Consider the following 15,707-nt stretch of genomic DNA (forward strand, 5'->3'; position numbering starts at 1 on the left):
AATCAAAGCATGTTTTCTTTTAAAGGTTCCACAGTAACAAGTAATAACACTGGTGACTGGTGTCCATCATAAAACAATTGTCTCTGGGCATTATCATTATCATGCAATAGGCAACATGCCAACACTGCACTATAAAATGCAAATGTTGCCTCATCAGCACTGTTCTATAATAAAACTCACTGAGCTCTCTCCACAGGTGCCTAACATGTTCATGTCTTGTGACCACTCAACTTGAGACAAACCTCTGAAACTGTTTGGAGCCCCCTTGGGAAGCCCCACCTCACCACTTTGAAAACCTCAGATCTAAAGAAAGCACTATCAGTTGCAGCCTGAACTATATATTCCATCAGCAGTGGACTCCGGCTCAGCTACCTTCACCAAACAACACAAGCAAACAAACAAGGTAGTGAGAATTGCTCATTGAATTGATCACGTTCCCCTCATCTTTGTCTCTCCATTGCAACAACCTGAAAAAAAGACCACTGAACATACACAAATACATCAGTTCGCTCTGCAGGTATCTCAGCACATTGTGCACCTGTATGTGCAGGCACTTCACCCTTGAAGATGGAGAATCTGACAAAAGCAATGAATTGAGGTACGGGGCTTCACTGGAAGGCCTTTACACTGATGCAGCTGAAAGAAGATGACAGTACACAGATTATGTTTGTGGTAGCCTGGCATGCTTGTTGTTTGATAAATGTTAGCCTAAACCGATTGACTGAATTAACCTTTTGCCGTTAAAATTACATGTATAATAGGCTACTTAATATAAATAAATATATATATATATATATATATATATTCTTAGTATTACTGTATATTTGATGTTAAATACATTGTTTTCATTTCATCCTACTGTAACTCAGTTCATTACAAGAGTCTACAAAACACCCACTGAAGCTGTAGCTTTTAAAAGGCTTTATTCTTAATTATTTAATTAATATTTCAAGTACTACATGTCTTCTGAATCTGAGGCAGCCCAAAATTCAAACTGTTCTTTCATCTTAAACTTTACATGTGGTTTCAAGTGGTGAAAGTGTTTCCTGCAAAGCTGTGCTCGGGGCTGAAAACCCCCTTGCTTGACTGCGTTTTTTTTGTCGTACGTCACTTCCTCCATCCTCTCTCGCTTCCATCTTGCTCCCCGCATGTGTCTGCTGTTAGTTTACAGGTCAGTGCGGAGCTTTAAATACCTTCTTCCCTGCACTGTTTTCCCCCGGTCCGACGACAAGAGGTAAACGAAAGCCTTTACTGACTAGGTGGCTGAAATCTGGCGGGGTTTGAAGCTGTGTGGCTGTGAGTGACAGGCAGGCCGTCCACTCCACTATCTCCCAGTTAGCTAAGAAGCTAGCTAAAGTTAGCCTACAAGTTCTAAACCACACCTTGCTTCTGTACAATGGTTGGCTAAATTAGTCAGCAAACGTTAGCTTAACCCTACCTGACGCTACCTGCGGTGCTTTACCTTATTTTGTTTGGTCTACCATAGCCTTGTTGTTAGTTTGCTGTCCTCGCTTTTTGTTCACACTACAGACTAAGCTAACGTTACAAATAAGGGGAACCATTAGCTTTCGATAGATAATAAACACAACTCAACGCATTTGACTGACACTGACAGCTCCTTAGTGGATTTTCAACGTAACGTTATACGCTTTGAAAACCACACCCACACCAAAACATCTGCTCCTTTCTTGTGTGTGTTTACATGTGCGAGGATTTAGGTAAGTTACACGCTTACGACACAACTTGCGTCTGCACTGCAACAATGTACGTATGTCTTGATGTAAATAAGAGCTGATAATGTAGGATTTACCGTGCGTGCAGATCTGAATCGGAATTACGACCTTAATTTTAGATATTAATTTATAGCTAAATTCTATAGTCTTAGTTTGTCTCTAGCGTGTCAAGGAGAACATGCTAAAAAAGTTAGAAATATATGTTTAACGTGTGACTTTAGGTGTGTGTGTGTGTGTGTGTGTGTGTGTGCATGTAGTATGTGTACTAACATGATCATACCCTAGATGGTTACAGTTATGTTGGTAAAACCTGAATATGTGGTTGTTTATACTCTACTTAGTTTTCTTAAAGGTCTTCTAAGTGTGCACGTGCATAGAAGAAGAAAAAAAAGTTACCTTTCTTCTTAATGAAGAAGTGATGATGGTGGAGCACAGTATGCTATTATTGTTATACCAGAGTGGCTGCTGAGGAGGTGAGTTGCCAGAGAGGCAGCACAATGAAGAAGAAAAACAAAAACAATCTGTTCTGAAGGACTTATCTTTGTGGGATGTCTCATTTCAGCTACACCAGGTGTGTGTGTATGTGTGTGTTTTCTCAAAATTCATGTTGTCAGAAGGGTGTGATCAGATACAAAACCACTTAGTCATGCTAAAGCGCCGGAGAAAAAGCCGTAGATCATTCACCTGATGTCTATCACCACACCACCATCCATTTATCTTCTGGGCTAGATTTTCCAACAATGTAGATTGTGTTTGCAGTGCTCGGTCAGATCTGCATGTGGATCACACCCAGTGTGGACTAGTCACTATATGCACTAACTTCAAGTGAGGCAAGCCTGAATAGCAGGCTAGCTAAGGAGCTGCAAAGCTTTCAGGGAAACTTTAATTTCTGTGTGCACCTGAACATACATTACAGTTACAGCTAGGATGAAACACTGCAACACTGCACAGTCTCGATAGAGTTCATCATATTGACTGTAGGTAAAGGTCAAAAGAAAATAATATACCATAACAGCATAGAATTTATTAATACTGTAATGCTGTTAATCTTTGAATTGTAAAGTTTGTGTAATATTGCAGTATTACATGAGTTAATTGCTAAATTTCCCAAATGTCTTAATGAAAAAAGCTGTGCTGGTGGCACAAACATAATCTCATGTAATGTGCTTTTATTTTTGCAGATGAAAGAAGCAATCATGAATCAAGAAAAACTTGCTAAATTACAGGAACAAGTCCGCATCGGTGGAAAGGTAATTGACTAAATGAATGCACACATCACATGTTTACATGAAATGCTCAATTTTCTGCAAAGCAAGTCTTCTCTGCTATTTGTAAATGCATTAAGAAATGCTTAGTTTTCAGGGTTTAGCACCAGGGTGCAACAACTAATTGACGTAGTGGACGAAAATCGATAATTAAATTCGTTGCCAACAAATTTAATTATCGATTCGATTTGTTCACGACGTTATCGGCATTTGATTGATTGTTAATGGTGCTGTGAGTAGCACATAATTATGATACACAACAGCCGCATTCACATTCCAGATGTGCCCTGACTTTACAAGCATAAACGATGCATCGCTCATGGCGAGGTTCCCAGCTGGAGAACGTGTTGTTGCTGAGTGTGCAAGATTGGACAGTTTCATACTCTCTAAAGAAGAGAAAACAGTTCTCCTGTCTATGCGTGAGGCGGTGGGTAATCTGCCTCAAACTCCCTTAAAAAAAATCAATTCTGTGAGGGTTAAGTTAAGGGAAAATATATAAATGTTGTGAAAAGCTGTCTACTACAAAAGCGTAGTAAATTCGGCAAATGTAATGCATGACGGTATTCCTTTCTTTGTAAATTGTGTCAGTTTGTCCCGGTGTGTTGCAGTACTGGCGTGTCAACTGCTCCATTACTAAACAGCAGATCAGCTGCTGAGATCAGGACTTGATTTCAGTGGAACTTTCTTTTGCTGCAGCAGAAACATTCATTAAAAGATGTATTTTTTTTTAAAGCAGTATTTCTTTTATTGTCGTGACTGTTAATTAGCACATGCCTAAAAGAACCTCAAGTTTAATTTAAAAGCTGATGGCTAAATAACACCCATTGTGTAATTTTGCTATTCATAATCCGAATAGTCGATTATTCGTTTCAACGATCGATAGATTAATCGGCTATCAAAATAGTCGTTAGTTGCAGCCCTAAAAGGAAGTGAAACCAGTACAGTTTCACTGTTTCAAACAAACAATTTCAGTGTCATAAAGTTAGTACAAACTTTATAAATGAAAAAGATGGAGATGAAATGCTGATTGAAAAGAGGTGACCTGACAAACTGTGTGTGAATAAGAATTGAGACGATATGGTGACATAAGGCTTTGATGTGAGGCAGTGCAGCTACATGCATCTTAAGCTCTACAGCAACACATTTTTGAAGGTAGTTTCTATGACAACTGGCAATTTTATCTTTAGTTTGTGAACATAGCAGCAGTAATTTTAGGCAACAGTGTACTGTGGGTCACAGAGTGAACTAAAATAAACAGACTAAGAATGGTCATCGGTTGCAGATCAGATGCGGTCATTAAGAACTGGAGGTTGACACAGAAATATGTTTGTATGAATGTCCCCACAGGGTAGTGCTCGCAGAAAGAAGAAGGTTGTACACAGAACAGCAACTGCAGATGACAAGAAGCTCCAGTTCTCCTTAAAGAAACTTGGTGTCAACAATATTTCTGGTATTGAAGAGGTAAGCATAAACTTTCATCTGTTTTTCTTTTTTTTTTTTGTCTGCTGTTCTTTTGTCAGTTGACAGTATAAAACTTTGTTCTATTACAGGTCAACATGTTTACAAATCAAGGAACAGTCATCCACTTCAACAACCCCAAAGTGCAGGCGTCCCTCGCAGCCAACACCTTCACCATCACTGGCCACGCTGAGACCAAGCAGCTGACCGAGATGCTGCCGGGTATCTTGAACCAGCTGGGAGCCGACAGCCTGACGAGCCTCAGGAGACTCGCTGAAGCCCTGCCAAAACAGGGTCAGTAACCTATAATACTAAAACATATTCAAACATCTTGAATAAAGCCATAGTTTACCAAAGATCCCACTGTATATTCATAGCTATATATTCTGCCTGGTCCTTTAGGATCGGCCACTTGACCATTTAAACTGCTCTTCAAGCCTCTCACAGATCTTTTCTGTTCTCACAGCTGTAGATGGAAAAGCGCCAATTGCAACAGTAGAAGAAGAGGATGATGAAGTTCCAGGTGAGTGCTTAAATGTCTTATTTTGCATTACACTCAGCTGTCCATGCACAGTAGTCTGTTCCATCATTCAAAATGAAAGATTACTTCACCACAGTAAACTAAAATGTGGTCATCTTGCGTCAAACTCCTTTGCAGTCTTATGTGGAAATACTCCTTCACACTTGTCCATTAACAGGCAAGGTTTTTTTTTCTCTCTCTCTCTCTGTTAAATAATCATGGCAGGTTTGTTTTCTTTTGGCTTGTGAAAGGGGTCATATGAAGGGGATTCATCAATGACTTTAGATGATGGTGCAATGCAGGGTTTTGTGTTTGAATCTCAAGTTCATTGTTTATAAGTTCTTAAGATCCAGTTTGCTTTTCTTTGTGAGGAAAATGGTCCAAACACATGAGGTTGCCATTACAATAATCCCAGCTTTTCCCAGGGCTTTTCTCCCTGCAGCCTTAGTTCTCACTAATGTAACAAACGATTACACATGTATTCAGCAATAAGAGGAGTTGAAGGCTGATGGCACAGGGTTAACAGCCATTGCCATCATGTTGTTATTGGAGTTAAGTTTCCTTTTTTTTTCTCCCACTGAAGGAACATGTTTACTGAGACCTTTTGGATCATTTCCATTTTAACTCTTGATCCTTTGAGCCAAAACTTAGAAAGGCAGATTTCTCACATTTCATGGAGTAATTGAGGCCAACTTTTTGATGCTTTATACGCCATAATTTTCACAGCTGCTTTCAGTAGTTGTGAGGGCCTCATATGTCGAGCATATTGCAGTCTATATATGAGTGGGAAACCTGAGCATTGGAAGAATTGGGATAGCATTACACCTATTATGTTTCAGATAAACATGCTTTTCCTGAATAGTGCTGCGGCACCTCTGAGTCATTTGTTGCAGATGGCCCTCTACTCAATCACGTTACCACTGAATCTTTTGTTGTTTCAGATCTGGTGGAAAATTTCGACGAAGCATCCAAGGATGAGGCTAACTAGAGGAAATTGGACTCCCCGGAGTGTCAAAAGCTTGACAGGACCATGTGGGGCACAAGATCGTTTTCTGTCTATTTCGTGAGGTGGAAAGCTAAAAGTTAAGAGTACCTGAGAAGATGGATTATCTGTCAGCTTTTGGCTGTGAGCATTCTGTAATATGTGCAACACCTGAACGAAATATTTGCATACTTCTAAGTGAATTATTTTTGAGTAATTTTCTAGAATAGTACTCTAAAGTATTAAAAAACACCAGGGGTAGCAGTATTTAAGGGAAAGGTATTTTAGTACATTCCACCTCTTCTGTTCCACCAGACTCTCCAAATGCTTGTTGTGCTTTGTGGTCTGTATGTCAAGTTAAGAGTGCGAGATTGTGTGTAAAATGTTGTGTTCAAGGCTCCTGCTGTACATCTGTGTCCTCCCATGTTACTGAACCTTAATTCTTTGTGGCCTCACTCAAACCACCATATCTGGAATAAAACCTTTGCTACTGTCAATAAATAGCCAAAAGTTCAGCTTTATCTTTTTTTCTGCATTACGAGGTGAAGGATTTATCGCTATAGCTCTTATAAGATGGGAAATGTATCTTCAGGTACAGTATAATGGTAGATACAAATAAATTAGACACTGACAATCATTGGGGGAAAAGAGACTAAATGTATAACCATAAATAATATATTTTAGGGATGACATGTTTTTCAGTCCAGACTGACATAGCTCAATAACTATTAGATTGCCATGCAATTTGGAGCGGACATTCATAGTCTCCAGAGGATGAATTGTAATAACTTCAGTGATCAGTTGACTTCTGATGTAAGGTTCAGTATGTTCAAAAATGTTGTCATACTGCTTTTCATAACTCATTCCAGCAAGTCCTTGTCTGCTAATGAAGACACACAGGGCAGAACCAGTGAAGTTGTTGACAGTCTTCATTAGTCTTTCGGAAAGGACATTGTGAAATAAAAACTGCTAGGATCAAAAGTATTTTTGCAATAAAATATTATGGAAATAACTTCTCAGAATGACCGGAGCTAAAAAAAAAATATATATATACACTTTATCTATATTCCTGATTATCTAATTTTACTAAACTCCATATAGCTGAAGTTCTTTGGTGCACAATCATCACTGCAGCACAGAATCATCGTTGTTAGTTAAGAATAGTTAAGAATGTTAGCTCATAATATTATAATCCTATAGCTTTACATTGTCATCCAGACTTCACTCCTGCCCCATCTACAGTACTAACAGCTGTTAAACAAGTGTGTATTCTCCCCGTGACTGTGACTCTGTTGAACACTCTTTAAAAAGATCTTTTAATTAAATAACAGCTTCATTTCAGTGACTATAAACAGTTGTTTGACCTTTTTGACATGCAATCAGATATATCTGTACAGAATGATGAATTACACTGCGGCCAATACAAGTTATTTCTTTATACACCACTTACAGTATGACTGATAAAATACAAACACTCAAACAGTGGCAAACGGCACAAAAATTACCTTGAGACATTTGAATGAGGCGTGAGGTCTTAACATTCACAACACATCAGTAACATTAGTATCACACTACAGACAGACTTACATCGATATGTGCATTATTTCACATTACGACACAATGTCTAAATTATTCAGATAAATAAACTCAGTAAAACCAACACAAACATCTTCAGGATCAAACAGCTTGGCAGTCTCAAAGCACACAATTTGTACCATGTGCAATCTACCCACTGTAGCCTTCAAAGTAGCAAAATGAGCCTTAGAAATGTGCTCACTATGAAGACCAGACAGTATGAACATGTGACAATTCAACATATTACATAATTATCCTTTTACTCTTAAAACGGGTTATTATGTTGAATAAGTTAGTTTGAAAAAAAAAATAACACTTGCTATAACAGGAAAAGGAAGGAAGAGCCAGTGGTGGCATGTAACGCAATATACGATATTAAAAGACCACAAACAAAACAACCATGCTTAGCAAAATCAATCCTGCACTGCACATATGGCAGCATAAACTACAGGTGGTGTGCAGCCCATGCTGGGTTGTAGTGAAGAACTCAACTTTACATCTGTCAGTCTATGAGGAGCTGATTTGCAACTCCACAGTCATTGTGGAAAAAGTGCACAGTAAACAGCTTGAAAGACGGTTAAAATTGAAAATCCACACAGCACAAACGTTCATGTGCATCATGACAACAAAATAATGTTGGTATGATACAAAGCTTTTGAACTGTCACTTAATGGAACAAAATATTCCTGTTAGCCGACAGCCTGGGCGTACTACGTGATTGTCCAAAGCTCAGCGCTGTCCCTTTGGTTTTCGTTCTCAAGTGTGACAGTTCATTCTCTGATTCCCATCAGTAACTTCAGTAAGTGTGCTTCCATCACCTGTTGAACTAAACAGAGAAACATACCCGGAGTTTGTTAATCAGAGCTGTGTGTCATGTGAATTACTAGTGAATACTACTCCAAATATTTACTTTCCCAGTTGGCAATCCTTCTCACTCAGAAGGGAGAGTTGGCAGGAAAAATGACTATTATTCGGAGCTTGCTTTTACTCTCCTGGAAGCATGTGTTTCTCAGCCTGTGTGCACCTACATGTTTTATAGCCTTACATGTAGACTCAAACTATGTGTTTAATTGACACATACCATTCCGGTGACCCATAGCCACAGCCATGTCCATTGCATTGAATCCAGAATCTGACTCAGTGGTAGGATCAGCACCACTCTCTGGAAAACATACCAAAACTTAATTATTGTACATTTGATGTTGGGCATAAGACCTGCTATGTTTATCCTTTAACAAATATTAATACGGATGGATATTTCTGACCACAAAGATTTGTCCTTACCTAACAAGATTTCGACACAGCGCACGTGGTTCCCATGGACAGCGTACAGCAGAGGGGCTCCTCCATTCTGAAACCCACAGAAGGAACATCACAACAGGGCAAATAGACTGACGCCTCCACAGGGCTTCATTTGATAGAACAACATTAAACCCCCTGCACAAAATGAGTTAAAGATCTCTGTTATATCATATAATTTCTGTTGTCATATTATATTGAACCAGGTCCAGTGAACATGTGATAATATTCTTACCCAGTCATATTCATTTACATCAACGCCACAGTCAATGAGCATCTTTACAATATCAGTGTATCCCTTACTGCAGGCCAAGGACAATGCACTTTCCCTCCCTTTGGCCAGGAGGTTGGGGTCAGCTCCCTACAGCAAAGAATGATATAGAATGACCACTAGTAAATAAATAAAGAGGGCATGCTCTAATATAATAAAACCACAAGATCTGTTCATTTTTCCATACATTTTGGAGCAGAAACTCGACGACAGCAATTTGTCCGTGTGCAGCTGCCCACATCAGGGGGGTAAAGCCTTCCTCATCTTGGAGATTGATCACAGTTTCTATTAAAATAATACATAAAAGATTTTTAAAAAACAATGATCCCTACATGTTTTCATCACCATCCATCATTTATACCAACTTATCCTTTGCCGGGTCTTGTTAAACTCCGTATCTTTTGTTTTTGGATTGTTGTTCTGACAATACAAGACATTTGAAGACATCACCTTAGACTAATCTATAATAAATATAAATGTTAGTTGCAGCCCCTAAACACCAGTGGTTATGAGTGTTGTTTTAGATCATTTCACCACTGCACGACTACGACAAACTGTACCAGCTTGAGAACTCCGATGGGCTGCATACCTTGTTCAATCCTGCTGGCCAGAAACACCATTTCACCTTGGGCTGCAAGCTGATGAATGGACAAAGCTGAGAAAGAGAGAAGAGCATGCATACATTGATTAACATTTTGGCTGGATTCATGTCAGAAACATTTAATAAGGATAATAATCAGTGTTGATGGTAAATGCAGTCAATCGAAGCAATAAATTCCTCAGTGCGTGCTAAATTGCATGAGAAAGAACTTTCATTTGACGTGACAGTGACGCATTTGGGGTCACAGAAGAACTACAGACTACTTCAGCTTACGTGTCTTACGTGACAGTTCTTTACGTCTAAAGACCAAATAAATTTTACCGAAAGTGTCCGAGAAAGACGGAAAAATCGTTGTTTGCAGACACTGTTATGCTGAATTGTCTCCTAGCACATTCACTCCATCTGTGGCTGACTTCTTAGAAAAGGCAACAAACGGTCTGACCTGCTTTGAGTGTTTCTGTCACTCGTTTATGAGAAGGCGATTAAGTTAGACGCAACTAAATTTGGAGTGCAGACGTATTCAAGCCTTTATGGTAAATCCACTGAAACGGACCAGTGCGCGCTGACAGGCAGGTTAGAGATTCTATCCTGTCATTTTCTGTCTTTACAAAAACAAGTGTTGCAGTATGAGTGTCCTACCTGAAGAGAGGCTATGAAGTCTTCATGTTACGCGATATGAGAACCACATACAACATTATTTATCAAACTGGCTTGATGAATTTAGCGGGAGGATACACAAGACAACGTCCGGTTTTCAAAATAAGATCTATACAGGATGTAAATAAGAATAATTGTATTATATTCACAGAAAGTATAAAACATATTACATGTGTACATTAAAAGTAAATGAACACGTTATTTACTTTACCAGGCCCTCTTGGGCCTCAGACCCATCCACCATAGTCTCTCCAAATCCTGTGAGAAACACTGAGTAAAAAGCACATTTTGACTATTTACTTTATGCAATGGTTAAAAAAAGGCAAAATAAGTGGATAAAATGTGAATGCACTTCGGTTCGGTATTCGGCCAAGAATTTTCATTTTGGTGCATCCCTAGTACAATGCATCCTGGTACATGTAGGCAGAGCAGAAGAACTCTGCTTTCACAGTCAATAGGTGCGTTCAAGATGACGGTGGCTGACTTTCGCTGACTTGATAGTCTAACGTGAGCTGCAGGTGACTGCAGGGGGAGAGGGGGTTGTAGCCAATTCTGTGGTCTGGTCGCTGCCACACCGACCACTGGTCGCTGCCACAGTCTCTAAGGGAAAGCTCCTTTCTGTTCCTTGTTACACAAACTGTGGCTGTACACATTAAAAAAAGGGTCAGTTTCAAGTTTTTATACAGTCTATGGTTCCAAAGTAGACCTAAAGTGACCTTAGATCATTTAAATTATCTCAACTGGCAGATGGTACAATTTTTTTTTTGTCTAATAGGGAGATATGGATCAAAACAATTATATGTGTTGAGGAATTTTCTACTGTATCAGGCTTAAGAATGAACTTGAACAAATCCGCTTATTATTTACATTAAAAAGATAAACAGACTTAAATGAGCATACTTTCCTAATAAACTACCTTACGCTGCACACCGCATGACTGACAGGACGGCTGCACTTCTCCACCATCAGCCACTATCGTGCTCACAGTTTTGAACAAACAGGTTCGTATGATAATATGCTTGCTACTGTGTGCCGGCGGCCATCAGTGTAAAATAATAATAAAATAATAACACTTAAATATTATACCTATCATAAAGGGCGAAATTGCGTTTCTCCTTGAGCAATAGTCTTTGGTGGAATTTTTCACGCTATTGAAACTCAAACTTTTTTGCAATATCGCAGACATCTGGGGCAAGTAGTGGACTGCCGTGTGTGTGTTTGTGTGTGTGGGCATGAGATGAGGCTCCACACTGCTGCCACACTGGTCGGTGTGGTCGCTGCCACTTGGGGCGCTAAAGACAGTGGTCGCTGCCACACTGACCACTGGTTGCAGTTGGTTATATCTACTGTAATACATCTTTATCATAATTCTTTGTTAAAATATTATGGACATCTATCTAGATCACAATACTTTGATAAATATAGCCTACAATATTATCGATTATGCCTATATTCTTATTGGTGCACTGTATATTGCAGTTTGTGTGGTTAACCTGCAGTAATAAATCTCTATCTTTGGTTCTTGCCTACAAGAAGGAGGCCAGTGTTATCACCTGTGAAGGAAAGTGTGGTGACCACTTGTTGGTTGAATCCAAGCTAGACTGATTTTAACAATAAGAATATAGTTAATGAAAAATTAGTAGGCTATATTTAACAAAGTATTATGATCTAGATATATTTGTTACTGTACATAGGCTATAACCACACAAACCGCAATATATAGTGCAACAATAAGAGTAGGCATAATCGATAACATAGTATATTTAACAAAGAATTATGATAAAGATGTATTACATAGTAGATACAACCAACCAACTGCAACCAGTGGTCAGTGTGGCAGCGACCACCGTCTTTAGCGCCCCTAGTGGCAGCGACCACACCGACCAGTATGGCAGCAGTGGTCTGTGTGGCAGCAACCCAAGACTGTGGAGCCTCGTCTCATGCCCTCTCTCGCCAAATTAAAAGATTAAGTCTGGTTCGCGTTGTCTTCTTCATACTTTGGTGTTTTTGAATTGAATAACGGCAACCATGCGCATAAAATACTATCTATTCATTTTCAGGCCTTTTTATCAACTTAGTTAGCCATTTAACTTTGTAAAGTATTGTTTAAGATTACAAAACTTATAACCTCCAGACCTCAATTTTTTATGTTGCATAGGGTATCTTTCCCTAAATAATGACATTTGTTCCTCCAAATGAAATTAAATAAGATCTTATCTAATTCTTTGTATATTTCAGTAGGCATTTCCAGTGATAAGGATACATAGATATGGATATTCCCTCAGTATAAGATAGTAGAACTCTACCATTCAGTGAAAGATGCCTCATCCACCACATGTTGAACCTTTTTCATTATTTGTTTAATCATAGGGCTGAAGTTTAGGTTGCAGAGTTTGTCATTCTTATCACACCCAGGTATGTAACTGGGTTCTTCACAGGGATACCATTAACTTCTGATAGTTCACATTCCTTAAGTGGTAGCCTAATAAACAGATTCAGTTCATTCTTAAGCCTGATACAGTAGAAAATTAGACAAAAAATAGACAAAAAATTGTATCATCTGCCACTTGAGATAATTTAAATGATCTAAGGTCACTTTAGGTCTACTTTGGAACCATAGACTGTATAAAAACTTGAAACTGACCTTTTTTAATATAGCCACAGTTTGTGTGACAAGGAACAGAAAGGAGCCTTCCCTTAGAGACTGTGGTAGCGACCAGTGGTTGGTGTGGCAGCCTGGCAGCAAGGCAGCAACCAGTGGTCTGTGTGGCATCGACCACTATCTTTAGCGCCCCTACTGGTAGCGACCAGTGGTCGGTGTGGCAGCGACCAGACCACATAATTGGCTACAACCCCTGCTGTGCAGGGGCGGGGTATAAAAAGGGCGCTGTCAAGTCGGACACATTCTACCTGCAGCAGCTTACTGTGAGCTGAGATCAATGACTGATCTCACGGAACTTGCAAAGAAAAATATCGCGAGACCAGGCAATAGTGTGGTTCCAACTTGGTGCAGTCGGGGAAAAGCCACCTTGCTCCCGTGAGGTTTTATGCTGCGTTCCAGGCAACTCGGAACTGGGAAATTTCCATCCTCCAACTAGAAAAACTACCCTGGAACGCCACCTGAAGTCGGATTTCCTGCTTGTGAACTCGGAGCGAAAAATACAGTTGAAACTCGAAAAATTAGCATATCATGCAAAAGTTTCACCTTTATGTACCCCCACTTCACGAGTAGCAGCTGAATTACGTCACAAAACAATGTCAGCGCCCATGGATGCACACATTGTAAATGGTAAACCATAAACTAAAAGGCAACAAAAAGTATATTTGCATGTATTTAAATTAAACTAATACATACATCATATAGTAAAACCTGTTCTGCATGTACATTGATGTAGAAATATGTTAGGCCTATTAGGTAGCTGGCTACAGTAAAGAATCTCATAAAGTCATCATCTCTGTATAAAAGTTATTGTTAAAAATGCCAAAACATTAGGAAGTATAACCTACAACATTGACTGACTTGAGGGTTACCAACTGATGTAGGGGTACACAGGACTAGTAAAGTAGGCTATCGGCTATTTATGTCAGTTGTTGCAGTTAAACTGCCATCCTTTTAATTAACACCTAAAACACTGCTGAGGGTGCAACTGTGTGTACACTGACTGTCATGGTCAGCCCTGGTTTTCGTTCACTTTCTGCGTCATGCACCACCATGCACCTGGAACGCTTTGATGTCGGAAGTTTCAACTGGGAAATGTCCCAGTTCCGACCGGTCTCGAACGCGGCATTAATGTCATTTGACACGGTGACGTTTTGCAGCGCCAGTGAAAGTCGGTCACAATTTCTAACCAGCATGCCTTGTTTTAACTCCAGCATGCATCACGTTAAGTCAGCTGTATGCAGCGCCGCATTAAGTCAAACGCACCTAATATTTGTAGCACATACTGTTTCAATTGACTACATTTACCATCAACCCTGGCTGGACGTGCACATTAAAGATGCAGAATCTTCTCTTTAAAACAACTGTGGTACTTACAATGCACCAAAAGAGGTGTGGAAGAAACCTCGTTCCCACGGTGTTTATTGGTGAGTGTGGTGGACTGTTTGATGGGAGAGAAATGTTTGGTGGTGGATGGCGTGTAAACATGACGCACTTGTATACCCGGTGAAGGTGAGGTCTGGATATTGCACTCAGCTGAAAGAGAAGGAAAACATTTTGCATGTAAGTAAGCATTCGTTACAGCCTCGTACATCACACATTTCACAAGATTACAAACTTAAAATGTAAACTCCATGTCAAGTTCCTGTAACTTTAGAGACTAATGAACAGGGCACTTACCTTTGAATAAAACAGAAGCCACCTCCAGGTCAGAGTTGACCTGATCCTGGATGTTCTTGCTGTCCTCCTCGTTGAGCGACTTGACAAATCTTGAACAAACATTCATGTCAAAGCGGTTGGGCAGGATGAACTTGATGCCCATGGCCACATTTTGGGTGCCCGTGTCATCCGGGCTTGCGCCCATTGACTGTTCAGTCTTGATGGCACTCAAATCCGGCATTACACAGATCCCCTCCATGTCCTCAGAAGCCAGAGGACACTCTGCTGTCCCATCTGAGGCTGACACGCAGTCCATCCTCTGATCACTCACTGAGCACTCACACTAAGGTTAAACTGAAGCCACAGAACGCCTGAAATGTGGAGACAATATATAATGAACACACAAACCGGTATTTCGTTTCAGCTCACATTACGTATAACGTTAATGTTACTAAGCTTTGGCTGGCGATGCTAATCTAAATTCTGCAGGTCGCTATGTTGAATACTAACCACTGGCTGTTAGCTAACGTTTAGCATGCTAGCTTTTGTTCTCGTAAGCTTCCTCTAGTCACCAACTAACGGTGGCAAATACGTTTGAACATGGAAACACATTAAGCGTAGACGTCATAAAAGGCTATTTTTAAAAGTTTGAAATATATTTCTTACTCGATAAGGCATTGTTTTACGTGAACATCCCGAGCGGTCACCCTTCTTTCAGTGTTTTGATAGATTCGCGCATGCGCTGCATCCACTTCTTCTTCTTTGAGTTTTAATGACGTTGTTGACATCCAAAACATGTTGCATTACCGCCACCAACTGGATGAAACAGTTTCCCTGTTCCAAAATAACAGCGACCACTGAAAGCATTGCCATTCAAAACATTGTCCATTCTGTAACAGACTGAGTTGTCTGAGTTAGTGCAAATCTGTCCCATAGTGTAACGTTAGTGTCTATTTATTCTCACGATATGTCCACAATGTAAATTAAGCCATTTAATCCATTTTAAATTCAAAGATGCTGTCAATTGA

At 39.7% G+C, this 15,707-nt stretch overlaps 2 protein-coding genes across 5 annotated transcripts; one reads left to right on the top strand and one right to left on the bottom strand.

Annotated features, from left to right (window-relative positions):
- Nucleotides 1-378: 378 nt before the first annotated feature.
- On the top strand, nt 379-6,473 carry btf3 (basic transcription factor 3). Of its 4 annotated transcripts, none has more exons than XM_046066512.1 (6): nt 379-403; nt 2,915-2,983; nt 4,346-4,459; nt 4,549-4,750; nt 4,923-4,979; nt 5,918-6,473. In XM_046066512.1, the coding sequence occupies exons 2-6, from the start codon at nt 2,915-2,917 to the stop codon at nt 5,962-5,964; spliced, it is 489 nt and encodes a 162-aa protein (XP_045922468.1). In that variant the 5' UTR covers nt 379-403; the 3' UTR covers nt 5,965-6,473. The 4 variants fall into 4 exon arrangements, with proteins under 4 accessions (XP_045922468.1, XP_045922465.1, XP_045922466.1 ...); XM_046066509.1 differs by lacking the exon at nt 379-403 and adding an exon at nt 1,083-1,171; XM_046066510.1 differs by lacking the exon at nt 379-403 and adding an exon at nt 1,106-1,234.
- A 782-nt stretch (nt 6,474-7,255) lies between these two features.
- Nucleotides 7,256-15,472, bottom strand: ankra2 (ankyrin repeat, family A (RFXANK-like), 2). The gene is made up of 9 exons (XM_046066507.1): nt 15,346-15,472; nt 14,701-15,050; nt 14,398-14,556; nt 9,693-9,758; nt 9,291-9,388; nt 9,068-9,193; nt 8,818-8,884; nt 8,615-8,695; nt 7,256-8,359 (listed from the first exon to the last, which is right to left on the bottom strand). Exons 2-9 carry the CDS (start codon nt 14,993-14,995, stop codon nt 8,304-8,306), a joined length of 948 nt encoding a protein of 315 aa, XP_045922463.1. The 5' UTR covers nt 14,996-15,050; nt 15,346-15,472; the 3' UTR covers nt 7,256-8,303.
- Nucleotides 15,473-15,707: the final 235 nt, after the last annotated feature.

Source organism: Micropterus dolomieu, linkage group LG13 (genome assembly GCF_021292245.1).
Source record: "Micropterus dolomieu isolate WLL.071019.BEF.003 ecotype Adirondacks linkage group LG13, ASM2129224v1, whole genome shotgun sequence".
Taxonomy (NCBI): Eukaryota; Metazoa; Chordata; class Actinopteri; order Centrarchiformes; family Centrarchidae; genus Micropterus; species Micropterus dolomieu.

What these genes read in the sequence shown, in the direction of transcription:
- btf3 (XM_046066512.1), top strand. Translation starts at nt 2,915, where the DNA reads ATGAAAGAAGCAATCATGAATCAAGAAAAACTTGCTAAATTACAGGAA. An exon ending in AAGTCCGCATCGGTGGAAAG is followed by an intron (nt 2,984 to 4,345) that starts GTAATTGACTAA and finishes ATGTCCCCACAG; the next exon opens with GGTAGTGCTCGCAGAAAGAA. An exon ending in TGAAGCCCTGCCAAAACAGG is followed by an intron (nt 4,751 to 4,922) that starts GTCAGTAACCTA and finishes CTGTTCTCACAG; the next exon opens with CTGTAGATGGAAAAGCGCCA.
- ankra2 (XM_046066507.1), bottom strand. Translation starts at nt 14,995, where the DNA reads ATGGACTGCGTGTCAGCCTCAGATGGGACAGCAGAGTGTCCTCTGGCT. An exon ending in CACACCTCTTTTGGTGCATT is followed by an intron (nt 9,759 to 14,397) that starts GTAAGTACCACA and finishes TCTCTTTCTCAG; the next exon opens with CTTTGTCCATTCATCAGCTT. An exon ending in GGCCAGCAGGATTGAACAAG is followed by an intron (nt 9,389 to 9,692) that starts GTATGCAGCCCA and finishes TTATTTTAATAG; the next exon opens with AAACTGTGATCAATCTCCAA.